We start from the raw sequence: 21,290 nt of genomic DNA, 5'->3' as shown, positions 1-21,290 counted from the left end.
TCCAATTGAGAATTATATTTCGCAATTAACTTGTTACGATATTGTGACGTTTAACGTAAGTTGGCTAGTGCCCAGAAACAATACATTGATTGCCTAGAATTTATCACTAAGAACATAATAATAAAGAGCCAAAAATGACTTTGGCTCAGTTGACTAACGTCTCGTTCTTTTAACATAGGAAATCTTGGGTCTCACGCTCGTTTCCTACACCAGACGAAAATGTCATAATATCAAATGGAAACACTGCTTAGAGGCAAACCAATTTGTCGTTGGAAAAGAAATCTTATCGCCATCTATAACTGTAGTTAACAGTGATGCCACCTATGACTTTGGTTATGATTTCAGCATTGAGGGTCCCCATCCTATGTGGTCTTAAAAAAAAGTGCCAGTATCGGGATTAAAAAGGGTAGGGCTCCGCATGTACTTGTTGACCCCATACTACTTATTAATAATTGAAACTTAAACTTATCTCAAATATATCAGCAAAAAGTCAGAAAATAAAGTAATAATTTCGATCCTTCAAATTACCGGCCTATTTCCCTTCTTTCCACATTTTCAAAGATATTTAAAAAATTCATGGCGAATTTGTTACAACCCCGAGTTAGTGTAAATGTTTATAGAACTCGTAACTCTAAGGTTTTATTGGTTGCTAGAACTCCAACCGTGAGGTCAGGTTTTAGCCCTATATACGCGTATAGTAGGGTTTGGAACTCCCTGCCGAAGAATATCAGAGATTACCACTCCTTCGGGTCTTCAAAAGGTTAATGAAAATTCATTTGGACTAATTTTTCTTTTCTGCATGATGCATATATATATATATATATATATATATATATATATATATATATATATATATATATATATATATATATATATATATATATATATATATATATATAAAACTATTTGCATTTTTCTGCTTTTCTTTTTAGTAATTTTTTTCCTCTCCGTGTTTGTTTCCCTTATCTTGTATTATGAACGTTGATAGATATGATTGTAATGTTTTTTCCTTCGTTCACAGGCGCTGGAGCCTTCTATGGGGATGTATGTATTGATTATTTGATATCAATAAAGTTGAAGTTTAAAAAAAAAACAAGAATGTAATAAAAGAAAAGATACTTATGCGATCATCTATTAATTGCATAGCGATTTTTTTAGACCGTCCAAATCCACACACGCAGGTTGATATATGTAACCTAGATGAAGCTGTTTATGCTCTAGCTATTTATTAGTGCTATTTATGCACCAATGCATAATTTTTTAATATAAACAAATATAAAAATATAAATATAATATGTTTATGTCCAAGATACTTGCTATCCGATCCGACACCTATAAGTTCAAATACACTTATTGTATTTCAAATTAAGAAGTTTTATTTATCTCAAGGAAATCCATTGACAGAATATGAACGTGCTTTAGGAAACCTGAAGTGACTTAAAGGTCATAACTGTCAAAAATGAACACAGCTATAGGATGGCCAAAACGACGCTGTGCCGTTGATTGAAATTGTGCCGTTGATTATTGCCGAATCAGTGAATCTAAAAGGAGAAAATTCTTATAGAAAACATTTTAAAGCAACAAGGGCGCTAAAAATTAAATATAGTTGTTTGAATTGATTAAGTGGAGATTTGCACAATAATTATATTTTAACAAATAGGTAACAATCGGAAATTCAGTTTATAGTGGGAAATACCTTCATATTCAGTTATGAAGTCTTGGTAGTCGCAGGCGAGAAAAAGAAAAAAAAGAAAAAAAACTAAGTTGACACTGAGTATCGACGGGTCGTTAATGTTTGAATTTTTATGTCCTAAAAGTGAAGTCTAATTGGCTAATTAGTTATTTTTTTGACTTATTGACTAATTGACTTATTTATTTTGACAGCTCGTCTTTATCATTGACGGTAATGTGAAGGTGTCCTAAGACCTTCATAAGTTTTTATCTACAAAAATCTTAGAGAATTACGGTTTTGGGTATGAATAGACCTAAGATGATCAAGCGGGCAAAATATCATTTCATTTTGATGTCCTTGGTAGCTTGACCAAAGAGGAATCGTTTGCTTTTTAGAAAAAAAAGGGTTCCACCCCATGATTTAATTTGAGTTATTATGTGATCAGTGCTTTCAGTTAAGTTTTCATCGAAATTTTGGGTTCAGTAAATTTAGGCTCGAAATTTGACTGTACCGTCGCAATTCATATTGTCCTTTTCTTGTTAACAATAAACAGGCTCTTTAGGTTAAGAGACATAAAACGTTTCTAATTGTTTTTCTCTCGTATGACAGGAAACGACGACGAAATTGGCTCTGAAGCTTCTGGTTTGAACAGCAATCCCCCATCAGTGACCCCTCAATCGGCTCAAGTTACTGGCAATACATTCTTTGGACCTGATTTTAACCCAGAAGTTTTTAAAAGTAAGAAATCAGTCTCATGGCTCCTCGGGTTTTATTTAGTTGTTTATATATATATATATATATATATATATATATATATATATATATATATATATATATATATATATATATATACATATATATATATATATATATATATATATATATATATATATATATATATATATATATATATATATATATATATATATATATATATATATATATATATATATATATATATATATATATATATATATATATATATATATATATATATATATATATATATATTGAATTAAAAAAAGGGAATAGTTGTGGGAAAAGTCAAAGTTATGGCCAATTGTAGAAAAAATCAAGACAGATTGTCCAATTAAGTGGGCATCAAGTCAAGGTTAATTTTACCCCTTTGATTGCCGTTGTTACGTTGTTAGCATATATATATATTATATATATATATATATATATATATATATATATATATATATATATATATATATATATATATATATAATATATATATATATATATATATATATAATATATATATATATATATATATATATATATATATATATATATATATATATATATATATATATATAAAATATATATATATATATAATATATATATATATATATATATATATATATATATATATATATATATATATATATATATATATAGGGGACACACTAAATGAATGTTGTCTATTGTAAGCAGAAGGGTGTTCAAAATATGTAGTCTATGTAGGGGAATAGGTACTGCTATCTATGTCCCGTCATTTCAAGACAATATGTATGCACGTAGATGGCATATTGATAATAATTATAATAATTGAAGTACCGAGGACACTGGAACTTAAATCTGATTGTTTGAATTCTTTAAGCAGAAACTTACTTAACCATGTATATTTTAAGAAGTAAAAAAATTAGGAATTCAGTTCTTAAAGAAATAGTCTCCGTTGGTAATAGCGGGAGAGAAATGTTAAAAAAGTTGAAGCTCGGGTCAAAAATTGACAAAAATAAGGTTAATACGAATGGTACCGAACAGCTTAAGAGGTTTAGCTTTCCTATGGAGACTGTAGTTACCTTCGTGAATCCGCCGATTGTTAATGTAGGATTCCTTACGGCCAGAGCGCTTTGAAATTTATCTTATTAGTTTTTCTGGTTTCTTTTCACTATCCAACATCACAACACTGACAAAACTATCGTTTTACCCTATAAAACTGATAATTTTGAAAAAAAAACCTATAAAATGTTAGAAAATCATGGTTTTGGGGTATGGAAAGACCCAAGGTGGGGTCAGTGGTTTGTAACTCATCTAATCCAAGCCCCTGGGCAGGTGATTGGCTAGGCTGTGCCCAGTAATGTCTAGTCATTTACTGCAGAGGTCATCGGACAGGTTCTACTAACTCCTCTATATAAATTACATTTTGAGGCATTTTTGCTGAAACCAAGACCTGTTAACTTTTTTATACTTAAATAGATATTCGTCATTTTTTATTTCTAAGCTATTTAAAAGATTTTGATATATAAACGGGACAGTCTGAAAATTTTATAAGTTGTATTATGTATATAACATAAGTTATAAAAAAAAGTACGAAAATTCTGTAAAAGAAAAGTTTGGTATTAAAATGTTCTTTTTGGCATGTTGGTAGTTCTTCAAGCTAGTCTTCAGGGAAATTTTGTTGCCTATTTTATACTTTATTTTTTAGCCTACACTTCAGTCTATACTATAAAAAAAATGTACTTTTTTTTTTAATTCATTATAATACATTTTTAGTATACAAAATACGTTACGTTGTTGGACTCGAATAAATAAAAGTTACAATTTCTGTTTCTAGGGCTTTTTTCCTTTTAGCACTTTTTTAGGAGCCTCTACTAATTTTTTTTGTCTTTTTTTTTTATAGAACGTAAAAGAACGTAATTTTTAAAAACTTAAAAAACATTAAGCTTTTTTGTGTTTTATTATAACATATTATAACGTAATATATTCTATATTCTATTAACATTCTATAATATTAAAATATAATAGTGTATTTTTCAGGTGGTTATGTCAGTGATCCGACTGATGTGGCGTCACCCACCTTACAGTCGCCTCGAACCCCAAAAACTCCAGCTACTGCCTCCTCAGTGTCTGGGGGTGAGAAAAGTTTTTCATCCCTTAGGAAAATATTGGATCAAAGACGGCAACTAGTTATGCAACTCTTTAATGAACAGGGTATGTTTCCAACAACCCAAGCGACTTCAGCGTTCCAAGTAAGTGGTATTTAAACTATATTAGATTATATAATAAAGTGGTATTTATTTTTAATTATTCTAAATATTAATAATACATTAAAACTTAACATTTATTTAACACTTTGATTTATTTTATTACTTTTGATTTATTGTTGTTGCATATTGTGACTGTTTATTATTTGTTCTAATTATATTATGTTCATTATTTAAAAAATTAACAGCAATAAAAAACTAATTCGGAAATGTTGTATGAAATAGAAAATTATGTTCTACGGTAACTTTTTATAATCGAAAATTATTTGTTAAACGTGTACAAGACTAACAAATTTATATAGTTAAAGGTATAATTAATATTGTTAATTTACAATACTACTACTACTATTAACAAATTACTGCTGCGCTTCACCGCCTGAGAGGCGAAGTGACTCTATTGCGAAGTTCATGAGTCCTAGTAGAAGTTCGCTGAGGTAAGCATGTTGGGACTGTTTTGAAAAACTGTTCATTTTAGTTTTATTGATTTTATCCTCTTGTAAGTTGTTTTTTCTTATTTGTATTGCTGAGGACGGCCCTTGGACATAGGTCCGAAATACTCATTCTAATTTGTTTCCCACTGTCTTGAGAAATTCCCTACTTTTCTTCTTGTTTTTGGTGTTTGTTAACAATGTAAACTCTTTGTTGAGGACTTTCTGGTAAAAGACGCTGAAGAAGGGAGCATTGCATTTGCCCGACTACTGACCATTTGATTCCTGATTTGAAAAGATAGAGACATTTATTAATAAAAAGGTATGATATACTTTGCTGCAGGGAAAGTCTCAAGGGAGTTATTAAATACCAGATGAATGAAAGTATTTATATAAAACAAGTTAGACTGATTGCATATCAAAGAACAATCTGTATGAAAAACGTGGTTGGACCACACTTTCAAGTGCTCTGATGAAAGAAAGGTTAACATGGCTAGAACATATTGTACGGATGAAGGATGGTAGATTGCCAAAGATTGTTCTTTTTTGGTCAGCCTTCTGGGACCAAACGGAAAGCCGGTTATCCCCGAGAGTATTGGGAATAGGACACAGGTTAGCATGGCTAAGAGTAGGACATGTTGTGCGGATGAAGGGTGACAGATTACCAAAGATTGTTCTTTTTGGTCAGCCATATGGGACCAAACGGAAAGCAGTTCATCCCCGAGAGTACTGGGAATAGAACATATGTTAACATGGCTAGGACGTATTGTACGGATGAAGGGTGACAGATTACCAAAGATTGTTCTTTTTGGTCAGCCATATGGGACCACACGGAAAGCAGGTCATCCTCGAGAGTATTGGGAATAGCACATAGGGAAGGAGTTGATGGAAATTGGAACTTCTTGGCTTGAATCATACCCTGTGGAGGTATGATTACCTCCACAATAATAGAGCAAACGGTTGCTCTATTTTTTAACATTTATGTTTTATTTTTTTTTTCTATTTCTGTTTAGGGTTTAGTTGACAATTCATGCTTTAGCATATTATTATTTTAATATGCGTTCTCAGTTCTGTTTAAATTCTAGGCTAAGCATAGTGACGTGTTTCCTAATAAGAATTGCCTGCAGCTGAAGATTCGAGAAGTTAGACAAAAAGTAATGGCTCAAAATCCGCCACAAACACCCGGCCAGTTACAGCAAGATGAACTCCTTCAAAACCAGGGTTAGTTTTCCTTTTTTCTGAAATTCTCTTTCTTGATTTTTTTTTTCCGTGGGGGAAGGCAACATTTCTAGGACGGGTGCAAATCCGTGCAAAATAATGCCCAAATAGATGAGTCGTACGATCGGTCCATGTAGCCATTCTAGTTCTATTGCTTAAAAAAAATTGGTTAATAGAAAAAATATCTCCATTTTTATTTTATCGTCACTTATTATAAGTATTAGTATTATATATATTATATCATATATATTATTATTGTAATATATATATATATATATATATATATGATTATATTTTATTATCGTCACCGTAATCACTGCAATCACAGGATTTACGTATTTCCAGGTGACCCTATCGGGAATTGCTTTAACTTTCGCCTTATCCTCATCAGTATGCTTGGAGCATATTTTCTTTAAGAGGAACCAGAGCCTAGCGAAGGTACTTCTCCCAATCATCTAAATAATATTAATAAGAAATTACAAGTTGAATAAGAAGTGCCTAGAAATATGAGAAAATTTAGGATTGGAGGGGCCCAGGTACCGAGGCACACCCCAACGTACGTCCCTGCCCCAATGTCTATTATATGCCCAAATCCGCCTTATATACGATGAAATGCAATTTATAGTTTGTCTTTATAGTTTGGTCTAATCTATAATTGGTCTGTAAGTACCTTAATGGTGACAGACCTTTCGCCAACTCCTTCGCAGGCCAGATTAGTGACATTAAACATTAGCACTAAACATCGTAGCCATAATATCGGTCCATGTAGATCGGTCCATGTAGCACTAAATAGATCGGTCCATTAGCACTAAACATCGTAGCCATTATATCGGTCCATGTAGCCATAATATATATATATATATATATATATATATATATATATATATTTGATTATATTTTATTATCGTCACCGTAATCACTGCAACCACTGGATTTACGTATTACCAGGTGACCCTATCGGGAATTGCTTTAACTTTCGCCTTATCCTCATCAGTATGCTTGGAGCATATTTTCTTTAAGAGGAACCAGAGCATAGCGAAAGTACTTCTCCCAATCATCTAAATAATATTAATAAGAAATTACAAGTTGAATAAGAAGTGCCTAGAAATATGAGAAAATTTAGGATTGGAGGGGCTCAGGTACCGAGGCACACCCCAACGTACGTCCCTGCCCCCATTTCTATTATATGCCTTAATCCGCCTTATATACGATGAAATACAATTTATAGTTTGTCTTTATAGTTTGGTCTAATTTATAGTTGGCATTAAGTACCTTAATGCTGACAGACCTTTCGTCAACACCTTCGCAGCTTTTGGTTATGTACATGGGAATTTCTTTCATGTGGCCAGATTAGTGAAACTAAACATTAGCACTAAACAAAGAACTTACATTCCGAGCAACATTCTTCAAGCACAGGGGGGTGGGTATACAACCCCAAGACTTTCACCTTTCTATATTTTGAAAAAAAAAATACCTTTTGGTGATATTTTTATTCAACAGTGCTATTTTGGTGTTTTCGTTGAAAAAATAGAAAAAGCAGCAGATTTACTCTCCTCCTGATATTTTGAAAGGTACCCCCCCCCCCCTCCACCTTTCATAAATTTTGATGAATTGACGCCACTGTGCCTCTTCTGCTAGGGAGTTGGGTGAAGTAAGGTGGAGGCTCTAATGTTTGTGGTTCTGTGCTGCCAATACGTTTAAGTAAACCGGACAAGTTTTCCAACTAAAATCGTACCACAAAAGGTTAATTTGTGCCATCGTAATAACAGGTAAAATACTTGCCTTAACAAGAAGAAGAATTTCGATTAACTTTAATTTGAACAGATATTTGAGCATCAAGTATCACAAACTTAAAGAAGGAACCTTTTGGACGAAGAATACTTTGGCAATGCTTTTACTATGCATTCATCTATATGCTACTAAGAAACATAAAAAAATATTGTTAAGTTTTTCACTGGCATGTTATTGTCTTTGTCATTGTTATTGGCACAGACCTGTATCTGAAGTGAGATGTAGGGTGTTTGACCCCCCCCCCCCCTATCTTCCGAAATGTTTGTCTGGCTTGTAAAAATGTAACAAAATGCATGAAAAACTTTGATGCATTTTGTAAAGTTTTTTGTAACCCTCAACCCCCCCCCCAAACAAAATTCAGGATACGACTCTGCGTTGGCAGTTCATGTTCCTTCCTCACTGCCTATTATTTGCCACAAGTTTGCAACTTTCATACGATCAACGGATATAAATAGCTTCCTTTTTCTACTGGAAACATTTAACAATATTATAACTTTTTGGCAAAAAGTGACTCTCCATTATGCTTGAATGCCCCATTTTTGGGGTTGAATGCCCACTACCTATCTAAGTGCTGCTGGAAATAGGAATTCTAAACAGAGTGACTAATCTCCGCTTGATACTGTTAAACTAAATCGATTCTAATGAGTTTGGACGTTGTAATTAACTTGATTACTCATCTGTAAAACCCGACCACATGTATTCCCTTATAAAAATATAAGAAAATATTTATCCAAGTGCATTATCTTTTTTTTTTTTTTTTTTTTTTTTTTTTTTTTTTTTTTTTTTTTTTTAGCCTATTGTCACTCTTGCATGATTCTGAAAAAAAAAAATCTGTTTTTTTCTACAAACTCATGCAAGGATGATTATATAAATGAATACAAATTTGATTTTAAATATACTTACTAAACATTCGCTTGCACTATAGCCTCAACTTTGACTGAGAGGGTTAAAGAATAAATCCACTGCTGCCTATTTTTTTAAACATGGTTAATAGGTTAATAGTTAATATATGGTTAATAGTTAAACACGGTTAATAAACATGGTTAAACATGGAGCAGAGTTTCATAGCAAAAACGTTCAACATTATTATGTCTTTTTGAGGGAAAGCCATCTCATGGAGAGGGCCCTCCATGAGGTTTGAATGCCCTAGCTTTATAACTACCTTTCTAAGTATTTACTGGAAATAGGAACTGTAACCTATCCAAAAAATCTCTGCTTTATGCTACCTTTTATGGAAAATTGTCCCCAAGATTGAACTCGAGTGATTCTGAAAAGTGATGCTAATCACAGGCTCTAGAGATAATCTGATATTACCGTCTGTAGTATCAAGTGTAGAATCTTATCTACTCGCTTCTATTTCTTTTTATTGATACTCTTTCCTTTCATCTGAAAAGAGTTCCTTGCTTTTATTTTAGGAATAAACTTGTCATTCTCAGTGAAATCGGATAGCTTGAAATGGTTAACTGGGACCTTGTATAACACAATGGGAATGTACACGTGGAAAAATATCTTAAATATTTTTAGAGAATTCAGTTTTTTCAGATTTTCAGATTTGGGTTTTGGATAAATTGTTCAAAGACAATTTTTTTTTTTTTTTTTGTATTTTCCCAAAAGTCTTAGAGTTTTGAAATCGATAAGAAATTAGAAAGGAAATAAAATATTTTTGGATATTTTAATAATATTTTCTAATTGTGGGTTTTTACTTTCTTGTTTTTCTTTCAAAATTTTCCGTTATGTAAATACGCGTAAAAAAATTGTTTGTGGTTCGGAAATCCTCTGTAATTAAGAAGCCAAAAAAAAAACAAATAAAAAACACAAAGTCACTTAGTTGTGGGTAGCCTATTTTCTTCGTTTAATTCTAGTTTTTAAAATTGTATTTTTTAAATAAAATGGAAAAATTTCTTGTTGCAGGTTATTATGGTTCATCAGAGCAAAATACCAATATGGACACATCAACCGACTAACTACAACAGACTGAAGCTACTAACCCCTTAGCATGTGGATTTGTCTTTATGTTTATTGGAAACTGTGCTAAATCGAAATTTGATTTACGAACTAGCCATCTTCCTGCAGCTATTCGATAAAAAAAAATTATATGCCGTTGCTGTGTCGCCTAAGGTTCATAATTTACCTGTCATGAAATTAGAATAAAATATGTTTACGGAATATAGGGGGAATGAAGAAATGCATTCACGCCGAGCATAAACGTCAAACCTACCCAGGCACTTACTAGATATTCCAGATAAGACTTTTAGTGGATAGAGTGAAACTGCAATGTGCAAATTTGTGTAAAGCTTGGTTTTCAACAGAAACTGCAGTTACGACCTTTGGTTATACGAATGTCTAGGTCGAAACGAAGGAATGTAGATGCGTCGATTACAAATGCTGAACCAAGCTAGGCTCCTAGCATTTATTCCAAATAAGACTTTTAGTCGATTGAGTTAAATTACAGGATACAAAATTTTTGTATAGTTTTCAAGAAACTACAATTGCGACCTCTTGAGTCATAAGGATGTTTAGATCGAAGCGAAGAAACGCAGATACATCGAAGCTTAAGTCGAACATATCCAGGCTCCTAGTAGTTATTCCAGATAAGACTTAGTCGATGATGTTACACTATAGGATGCCAAATTTGTGGATTATTCGGTTTTCAAGAAACTATTGTTGCGACCATTTGAGTCATAAGGATGTTTAGGTCGAAAAGAAGAAACGCAGATACGTTGAGCTTAAATTCTGAGCCTACTCAGGCTCATAGTAGGTATGCCATATAAGACCTAGTCGATGGTGTTACACTACATGATGCCAAATTTGTGGATTGCTCAGTTTCCAAGAAACTGAAGTTGTGACCTTTGAGTCATAAGGACGTTTAGGCCGCAAAGAGGAAGGGCAGATACGTTGAGCTCGAATGTCGAACCTATCCAGGCTCCTAGTAGGTATTCCAAATAAGGATGGAGGTGCACAGCATGATGTAAAATTTGTGAATAGATTGGTTTAAAAAAAAAACAAACGAATGCAGTTACGGCCTTTAAGAGAAATGGAGAAATGCAGTTAAGTCGAGCGTAAACGTCAAATCTATCAGGGCTGCTAATAAATCTTGCAGATAAGGCTTGTCGACTGAGTAATGCTACATCATCCAAAATTTACAGCTTACTTGGTTCTTGTAAAACAAATTGCAGTTAAGACCTGAAAGTGAAGTGAAGAAATATTGTCACGTTGACCATCCATGTTGCACTTATGGTATATTCTCCAGCTAAGATATTTAGTCGATGGAATTACACTACAGGAAGAAAAATCTGTGCACAGCTTGTTTTTCAAAAATTTGCAGTTACATCCTTAAGTACAGTGAAGAAACGTATCGGCATTGAGAATATATATTGTAACAGGCTCCTAGTGTGTCTACGCATGCAGTTAAGAATTTGAAGTGAAATGAATGCAATTACATCCTTAAGTAGAGTGAAGAAATGTATGAGCACTGAGAATATATATAATACCAGGCTCCTAATGCGTCTACGTATGCAGTTAAGGATTTTAAGGGAAATGAGTGGAGTTAGATCCTTAAGTAGAGTGAAGAAATGTATCGGCACTGAGAATATATATTATACCAGGCTCCCAATGCGTCTACGCATGCAGTTAAGAGTTTCAAGTGGAATGAATGCAGTTACATCGAACCTAATTGGTAAATATACCAGGGCTGCTAGTAGAACCTCTATTTAATACATTTGGTTTATAAAACTATACTATGAGGTGTTAAATCTGTGAATAGATTTGTTTTTGAAACACGTCAGTCAAGACTTTTAGGTTTAGCAGGGACGATTTTACATTATTCTAGAAGCATCATTAATTTATTTTTGTTTTTTGTGTTTTGGTTTTTGACTTAATCGTCAAAAAACTACTCCATTTAATCTGGATATTGTTTGACAATCAAAATTGTCCAGTGAGCTGTGATAGTAAATAAAGTTTGAGAGATTTTTGGTAGGGTTAAAAAGTATGTGCAACTTAAATTAGTGGAAACTGTCGCTAGTGTTGACAAAATACCAATGTCATCAAGCACTTGTGTTTTTTTTTCTGAATGTTAGATCAGACACTTACTACTACACTAATTTTGCTAATTGCGCTAAGTTCTAATTTTTCCAATAATTAAATCAGAAATAAAAAAACAAGAAATGTCAAATGTTAGATGGCATTGGTGCTTGTTCGGCGACACATGTGCCAGATTTCTCTTTTTGAAATACCCTATAACCCTTTGGATAGGATTTTGGAGTGCAAACTTTTTATTTTGGAAACGTGGCTTAGTCTTTGATTTAACCAGACGTTGAATATGTAAAAAAATATATTTTTTTTGTACTCAGAAGTAGCAAAAATAATGCAAAAGGAATATCTAGAATATTATTATACACTTTATTATATTATATATATTAGATATATATTATAATATATATTAATATATATATTATAATATTAGAATACACATGTTTTTGATTCCTAGTATCTGAATGCATATCCGGGAGCTGAATCCTGAAAATTAATAACTGTTTATTATAATGAAGTAGACAGATGAGCAATAATTACTTAACAAAACAAATAAAGTTTGAGATTAAAGATAACATGATGCTTTAATTAAAGTAAGTAGAAAAATATGCTTCTTAAAAAAAAGCAGGTCCCATTAGTCAAACTGTCTTTTAATTATAAAAACTGTCGTTAATTATAAAAATATCGGTAGTTGATACTTTATTATGTGTTTTCGAGAGTCTAGATGCATCCCTGGGAACTGAGTTCCAGGTTCATTTCAAAAGGAATAACGTGCTAAACACCTTAGCCATGTATTTTTGAGGGTCTAAATGCATCCCTGGGACCTGAGTTCCAGGTTCATTTCAAAAGGAATAACGTGCTAAACACCTTAGCCATGTATTTTTGAGGGTCTAAATGTATCCCTGGGACCTGAGTTCCTGATAGTTTATGACATACAATTTTGATATATGATTTAAAAGAAATTAGGCTTTAGATTTGTTCGACCAGCAATAGTTATTGTCTGTTCAGACACATGGGAAAATTGATTGGTACGCGCGGAAGTATTCAAATGAGTGGTGATTTTTTTTTCTGAAAAACGCAGTCAACATACACTTATACGCGCTAAGTCTCCAAGCCAAGTTTTCTTGCCCAGCATCCTCCTCTTTTGTGAAGTTTTATGCAAAGTATCAGTTTTGCTGGATAAGAACTGATGGTTCTTGAACTAAATCTCAGAACTTTGACTTGACATGCTTTCCACATTTAAAAATGACTGGTCATTTTTGCTCCAAGACACACCAAAAACTTGTCAGTATCATAGGGAAACTAGAAAAAATTTTCTAGATCAAAAATCGATCAATTTTTAAGTGTTTCTCCATGTGCCTGAACGAGCTATTGTTCAATAAAACGTATGAAGCTTTAAATTCATTACGTAACTTAAAGATTTGAGTTAACTATATTTAGTTAAAAGTAAAAAATTACTGTAGTTCATACTTTATCCTATATTTTATTTTTGAGGGACACAATGTATATCCGAGTCCTTAATCTCAGAAAATAATGGTTAATAATTGCCACTGGCACACGAAAAGACAAAAAAACCTGCCCGTGTTCCCTTCAGAGTCATCAAATACATGTTATTAAATCTAGTTCTGTCAACTTGACCAAATCCTCTGAAAGTCATCCATCGTAGAAATTGGCGTACGTGCCTTATTATAGGTAATCGCGTAATGACGTAATTATTAGATGTTAATAATTAATGATAATAAATGCAACAAAAAGATAGAATTTGGGTTCCAAATAAATTGCCTAATTAAATGTTCCAAATAAATTGCCTAATAAATTGCTAATTAAATTAAGGCTCAAATGGGGGGGGGGGAGTGAAGCAAATAGGAAGTGCACAGACAACTTTTGTAAAAAAAGAATCGAAAATGTGAAACATATTAATAAATATTCTAGCAAAAATCGGAAGAGATACAAAATATTTCTGTAAGATTTATTTATTTATCCAACTGGAGTCTCTTATCCCATGTTCAACCCTATACGTAAAGAGTTGGCAATTTGCATAATTTTTGGGCCTTGCTCCAGGGGCTGGGAGTCGATGCAATCGCTAGAGATTTTCTTTGGACCTTTCGAACGTTTTGAACAAAGCAACTGCCTCAAAATATTGATCTAATACCATAAGGAGTTCTTAAAACGAATATTGGTTATATATTTTTAACGCAATCTGTTTAGTCTGTTGAAGAAAGAATATGAATTGACTCAATTAACAACTGTATTGAATGGTCAAATGATTGGTTGGTAAATGATTGACAAAGGATAGCAGGCTGTTTTGGAAAAACATGATTAACAAATGATTGACAAAAACATGATTGAATGATTGTCAAAGGCAAGAACAAAGGATAGTAGACTGTGCATACAAATTTACTATAGACGATGTTTCTATAGACTAGTGAGACTAGATTGATTGTTGAAAATGAAATAAAAGTCTCAGCAATTTTCGATTTTTTAAAATGTAATGACAAAGGAGAAACTGTTTACAACAAGGGCGCAGAAAATGTTAAGAGCTTATGGGCGAGATGCAAATGATGGTGTATATTGTATTATGAACCGAAGTGTGTTGAAGAGAATCATCCAACACTCAGGCCGATTGGGGGAGAAAATGCATCCTTTATATTTTTTCCATCGCTCTCTAGATTTGAGTAGCAATTTCCTTTGTATATTTCTTGTGAAATATTCTGTATTGGACATTAAATTGAAAAAAAAAATCGAAAAATGACGATAGATTTTGGAAAATACGCATTACCCCTAACTTTTACATTTTTGTGAATAGATACTCAGCTAACAGTTATTAATTCCCTATGCGTAATGTAACTACTTAACCTCCAGCTGGATTACATTTAAAACTATTCTAGAACTATAATATTACGATAATACAAATATTTAATATAATTGATAAGCCACATTGTATATTGATATTAAACAATAGGTTAAATTTTTCTCTTTTTTGATCGTGATGCTTTTAGAATAATGAATAACTTTTTTTTGTTTCTATTGGTGTATAGAAATTTATTTGATTTAAATTTATGATATATATCTTAAGGAAAACTGCTCCTTAATGGAAAGTTAGATAACTGTCTGTGATATGTAGTTATCTGTTTAAATTTAGTTTTTCTTCCGTTTTGAAATGATGATGGTGATTTTACTGAATTCAGTCGAGTGGTTGCTGAGATTTTTGGTAGAGTTGCTGTCTTCTAAACCGACGGAGAAAGTGCATTTTACTGTTGTTTTTTTTTCTATTTAGCAGGAATTTTTATCGGATCATGTATCTTTAATGTGAAAAAATAAACCTATCAAAAGTCAGGATTCAGTCTCTAATAGTAGTGTTTTGATGGTTAATTTCGTGTGAAACATACAATTTTTTGGCATGGTTAGAGTTGCCATGAAGAACGTCTGGATGATTTTTTGTTGGAAGGGGTAATTTTTAGGGTATTTTACAAAAAAACACAATACTTTTTATATGCATTTTTGTTATGTTTCTAAGTATCGGATTTTTTTTGGGGGGGGGGGGCTCAAATCCTGTACCTAACCCCCCTGGGTATAAACCTTTGTCTATAGCCTTGGCTGTAATTTGTTCTGAAAGGGTAACAAACAAAGGGGCCACAAGTATTGGTTAAATTTATTTGAAGTACTAAGGACATTGAAAATGAAATCTGGTATACTATGTGGTCACTCAAACAGCCGTATGTATCTTATAGATAGAAAGAATCTGGGATTATATTTTTTTATTGAAAAGAGCTTTATTTGCATTTTTCAGCTCTGGTAGTAGTGAGCGCCAAATTTCAATAAAGAAACACGAGTGAAAAATTAGCAGAAAGTCAGCTAAAAATATTTGGCACCAACAACCTCAAGAAGATGGATATGAACTCTTTAAATTTCTATTGAGGAAAAGTGTTGTCAAATTTAACTAATCAGTTTTGCTTATTTATTTTCACAGTTCAATATGACAACACTGATGAAAAAAATGGAAAACTTTAGAAAAACGAATCAAAAATTTGTTTATATGTATTTTTGTTTTTTTAAGGAGTTTGACACGATTTTTGGAGGCAATGTCAAACCATGTACACCTCCCCCCCCCCCCTGAATATGGTTTTTTTTTTGAAACAACAAATACAAAATCCTAGAAATTGAAGTTTTCAGGCATGAATTGAGTTAATATTAGTTCTGGATGCAATTTTTTTTTTTATGTCTTTGGTGCTTTAAGTTTCGTATTTTTTCAGAAACATACGATTTTGCGACAAGCCTAAAAATGTAAGTTGCATCGAAAGGTCAAGACGCTTGTATAAGCACGGGAATGGGTAAGGGCAAGATATCATTGAATTCATTATTTCATATTCGGAAATCTGACGGCGGAAGACGAAAGGTTCATTATCGGATGCTCCCAAGGGATAAGTCGCCATTGAAATATGTCAAGAATTCGGGGGTGGACGATGAATTTTGATTGAAAAGGCAGTGAATCTGTGTTGGCAAGTCTGTAATTCAACGTGGGAAAAATCACAGTTACTGTCGAAGCAGCCAGGTTTTTTGAATGGCGCTTCTTTTCAACAAGTTTTCCGAGCAGGTATCCTTGAACATTTTTAGGGACTGCCATTCCCTGAACTTTAAAGAGAAAATTCTGTTTATACTTCCTGAACTACGATCACTCATGGGAAAAAAGTAATCAAACAGTTCGTGGTAACGAACTGTAGTAAGGAGCGACCCGGCTCAATAGTAACCAAAACTCTAAAAAATGGAATTTTGATACCAATAGCTACATCAAAAGAATCGCATTTTAATGCTGATTTTAAATATATAAGTTTCATCAAGTTTAGTCTTACCCATCAAAAGTTACGAGCCTGAGAAAATTTGCGTTATTTTAGAAAATAGGGGGAAACGCCCCCTAAAAGTCATAGAATCTTAACGAAAATCACACCATCAGATTCAGCGTATTAGAGAACCCTACTGTAGAAGTTTCAAGCTCCTATCTACAAAAATGTGGAATTTTGCATTTTTTGCCAGAAGGCAGATCACGGATGCGTGTTTATTTGTTTTTTTGTTTTTTGTTTTTTTTTTCAGGGGTGATCGTATCGACCCAGTTGTCCTAGAATGTTGCAAGAGTGCTCATTCTAACGGAAATGAAAAGTTCTAGTGCCCTTTTTAAGTGACCAAAAAAATTGGAGGGCACCTAGGCCCCCTCCCACGCTAATTATTTTCCCAAAGTCAACGGATCAAAATTCTGAGATAGCCATTTTATTCAGCGTAGTCGAAAAACCTTATAACTATGTCTTTGGGGACGACTTACTCCCCCACAGTCCCCGTGGGAGGGGCAACAAGTTACAAACTTTGACCTGTGCTTACATATAGTAATGGTTATTGGGAAGTATACAGGCGTTTTCAGGAGGATTTTTTTGGTTTGGGGGAGGGGTTGAGAAGAGGGGGATATGCTGGGGGAACTTTCCTTCGAGAATTTGTAATGGGAGAAGAAAATTTCCATGAAGGGAGAGCAGGATTTACTAGCATTATTTAAAAAAAAACAATTAAAAAATAAAAGTGAAAAAGCTTTTTCAGCTGGAAGTAAGGAACAGCAATAAAACTTAAAACAAACAGAAATTATTACCCATATGAGGGGCTCACCTCCTTCTAATACCTCGCTCTTTACGCTAAAGTATTTTCGGTAATTTCAACTACTTATTCTACGGCTTTTGTGATTCAGGGGGTCATTCTTAATGAATTGGGATAAAATTAAGCTTTAGTGTAAAGAGCGAGGTACTGACGATGGGGCGAATCCCCTCATATATGTAATAAAAACATGAGAATACAAAAGTTCTTTACGTAAGCTAATTTATAAGTTACGTAAATCTTTTACCAATAAAAAGATTTGTAAAAAAATAAAAGTTCTAGTTGCCTTTTTAATTAACCAAAAAATCGGGGGGCAACTAGGCTTCGTCCCCCGCTCTTTTTTTCTCAAAATCATTCGATCAAAATTATGAGAAAGCCATTGAGCCAAAAAAAAAAAAAAATATGCAAATTTCGTTTTGATTATTCCTCTGCGGAGAGCCAAAATCAAAACATGCATTGATTCAAAAACGTTCAGAAATTAAATAAAAAAAACAAGTTTTTTCAACTGAAAGTAAGGAGTGACATCAAAACTTAAAACGCACAGAAATTACTTCGTATATGAAAGAGGCTGCTTCCTCATCAACGCCCCGCTCTTTACGCTAAAGTTTTTTTTACTGTTTTAGAAAGAAGAATTGAGAGAAAGAGTCAAACTTTAGCGTAAAGAGCGGGGCGTTGATGAGGAAGCAGCCTCTTTCATATACGAAGTAATTTCTGTGCGTTTTAAGTTTTGATGTCACTCCTTACTTTCAGTTGAAAAAACTTGTTTTTTTTATTTAATATCAATAAACACACATCCGTGATCTTTGTTGTAGTAAAAATACAAAATTCCATATTTTTGCAGATAGGAGCTCAAAAACTTTTAATTAAGGGTTCTATGATACGCTGAATCCGATGATAGGATTTTAATCAAGATTTCTTGACTTTCAGGCGTTGTTTTCTCTTTTTTTGAAAATCTGGCAAGCTTTCTCAGGCTCGTAGTCTTTGATAGGTAACACTAAACTTAATCTAACTAATCTAAACCTAGCAAATAGATCTAGGGCTATGTTCTTGGAGATGGTATTTGGCGTTTCAAAGTCACAAAACTCGCAAATTTGAAATACAACCTAACCTGACTTGCCATTTTTATTACTGCCGAAACAAGCAACTGTAAGCGCCTGTTCTGAACCCCAGTTTATTCAAGGCATTATTCTTCACCCCCTCCAATGAAGTTCTAATTTCCCTTAAACACTTTCCATCCCGTTAAGGGGTTAACTGCTTTTCTACTTTCCCAGATAATAATTTTAGGACGTAAAACGTATTGTCCGTAAAACGTGATCTAGCTGTCTCAAACTCTCTTTCAGTCCATCTCTAGAATTTGTAATCCAACTACTCTTTCAATAATTTTAATGCTACTTTAATAGTAAGCGTTTTCACCATGAGTGACACTTTCAAATAACACCAAAAAGTTGCCATTGGTGGTACAGTCTTGAGAACCATTCGATAAAAAAAAGGCTTATTGGCAATCTATGTTTCCCCATGAAAAACGAAATGTTTATTGTATGGTTTAAAAGGGAATTTCATTTACTTAGCATCTTGTAACTGATTTGTTCACAGCAACTTCATTTATGAGAGAACAAATTATATTCTACATCATTTAATTCAGATGAGGATATTATTTTCATTCTCCCAATTATATTCCAAATTTGATTTGCAATGCTTACAAAATAATCAGATCTTGAAAGTGTTTATGTTTCTGCTTGGTCATACACTTGGCAACTAAAACTAAGGAAGAAATAATGTTTGCGTAAAAATATAAAAACAAGGTAAATATGGCTCTACAAAAATTCTCTAATATGAGATTATAAGATGGACAATGCATTGTTATTTGGGCTACAGAATGCTTTGTACCATAACGCTTGGATCTGTTTTTGTACCTCCTCCCTAACATCATTGCTAAAGTACAAGTAACATCATAGTATGGCGACAAAACTTAAGTTACGTGTCTCTCAGAGGCTTTGCTCTATATTTCACGATTTTCCCCTATCTAAGCCCCTGACTGTTAGTGACAATTAAGCTAGTTAAAAAAATACAGTGGAAACTGTCAAAACTTTCGAGACAGTCTCCCTGCCGGGGATGTTATGTGAATAGTTTTAAATATGTATAGTCAATCAATAAAAGAACTTGGACTTGAGTCAACTTTCTTTCCTAAAAAATGCTATATAAAGGTATCTATGGCATAAATTTGGGAATAGACTGTCCCCCAAAATTATTTCTCCTTTTAGATTTTATAAGAAATAACTTCTTTTTTTTTTTTTTTTTTTTTTTTAAGAGTGTCCTTATGGAAAAAGTGCATCCTTCATTTTCATTGGACATGCTTAATACCAGAAAATTTATTAACAACTGAGCCTCTTGAATAACATAAAATATTACCTATATGAGGGGGATTGCCCCCTCCTCAACCACTCGGTTTTACTCTAATGTCTTAGGTACATATTGATCTAATTAAATGAGCCTTGTGTTCCAGGAGTCGTTCTTGAAAAATTGACACAAAATCCAACCTTAAGCGTGAAGAACAAGGTGATGAGGAGGGGTAATTCCCTTTATATGCGTAATAATTTCTGTTTGCTTTAAGTTTTAATGTTGCTCCTTACTTTCAGCGGATTTTTTTTATTTCTTGTCTTTTTTTAAATAATGCCAAGAAATTTGGCTTCACCTCCCCAAAAAATCCCACCCTCCACCGAAACGATCTCTATAAAATTTAATCCTGGTGAAAATTTACCCCAGACAACTGCCCTTAACCTCTCCACGCATAAAAGTGAGTCGATAAAGAGAAAGCAAGACATGAGGAGAATTTCGCACAGGATTTTTTTCAAATTTCCTAAGTGTAAAATTTCCCTTGAAAAATTCACCCCGTACCAACTTCCCTTCCCATTGAAAATTTTCTCCATGGAAACTCCCTTCAGCAGAAATTTCGTCCCCCCATACGAAATAAATATGCACACTTCCCAATAACAAATACTATACGTAGACAATGGGCAAATTTTATAACTTAAACACCTTTCCCCAGGGGCTGTGGGGGGTTTTGTTATCTCCAAAGCATAGTTTTTCGGCCTTTTAACCATGTTGAACAAAATGGCTATCGGAAAATTTTGATTGAATGATTTCGAGAAAAAGGGGCTTAGGAGGGGGTCCTAGTTGCCCTCTAATCATTTTGGTCACTTAAGAAAAGCACTAGAACTTTTAATTTCCATTTGAGTGAGCAATCTCTCGATATCCCGGCATCACTAGGTTGGTGTCACCCCTGGAAAAAAAAAAACAGGAACAAATAAACACGCACTCGTGATCTTTTTTCTTGCAAAAAACACAAATTCTACGTTTTTGTAGGTAGGAGCTTGAAACCTTTACAATAGGGTTCTATGATACACTGAATCTTATAGGATGATTTCCATTAAGATTATTCGACTTTTAAGGGGGTATTTTCCTTTTTTGGAAAATCAGGCAAATTTTCTCAGGCTCGTAGCCTTTGATGGTTAAAACTAAACTTAATT

General features: G+C 33.2%; 1 protein-coding gene across 1 annotated transcript in view; it reads left to right on the top strand.

The window, feature by feature from the left end:
• LOC136039221 (protein capicua homolog) overlaps positions 1 to 15,469 on the top strand; it is a gene marked incomplete in the record, with an annotated part of 223,751 nt that extends 208,282 nt beyond the window's left edge. The window contains 4 exon segments of the mRNA XM_065722753.1: positions 2,282 to 2,410; positions 4,440 to 4,651; positions 6,180 to 6,315; positions 10,015 to 15,469. Of these exon segments, the coding sequence (XP_065578825.1) occupies positions 2,282 to 2,410; positions 4,440 to 4,651; positions 6,180 to 6,315; positions 10,015 to 10,067 (530 nt within the window).
• Positions 15,470 to 21,290: the final 5,821 nt, after the last annotated feature.

The sequence above is a fragment of the Artemia franciscana genome, chromosome 19 (assembly GCF_032884065.1).
Source record: "Artemia franciscana chromosome 19, ASM3288406v1, whole genome shotgun sequence".
NCBI classification, from domain to species: domain Eukaryota; kingdom Metazoa; phylum Arthropoda; class Branchiopoda; order Anostraca; family Artemiidae; genus Artemia; species Artemia franciscana.
The sequence above is the reverse complement of the archived record's forward strand: the minus strand, read 5'-3'. Positions and strand labels throughout refer to the sequence as shown.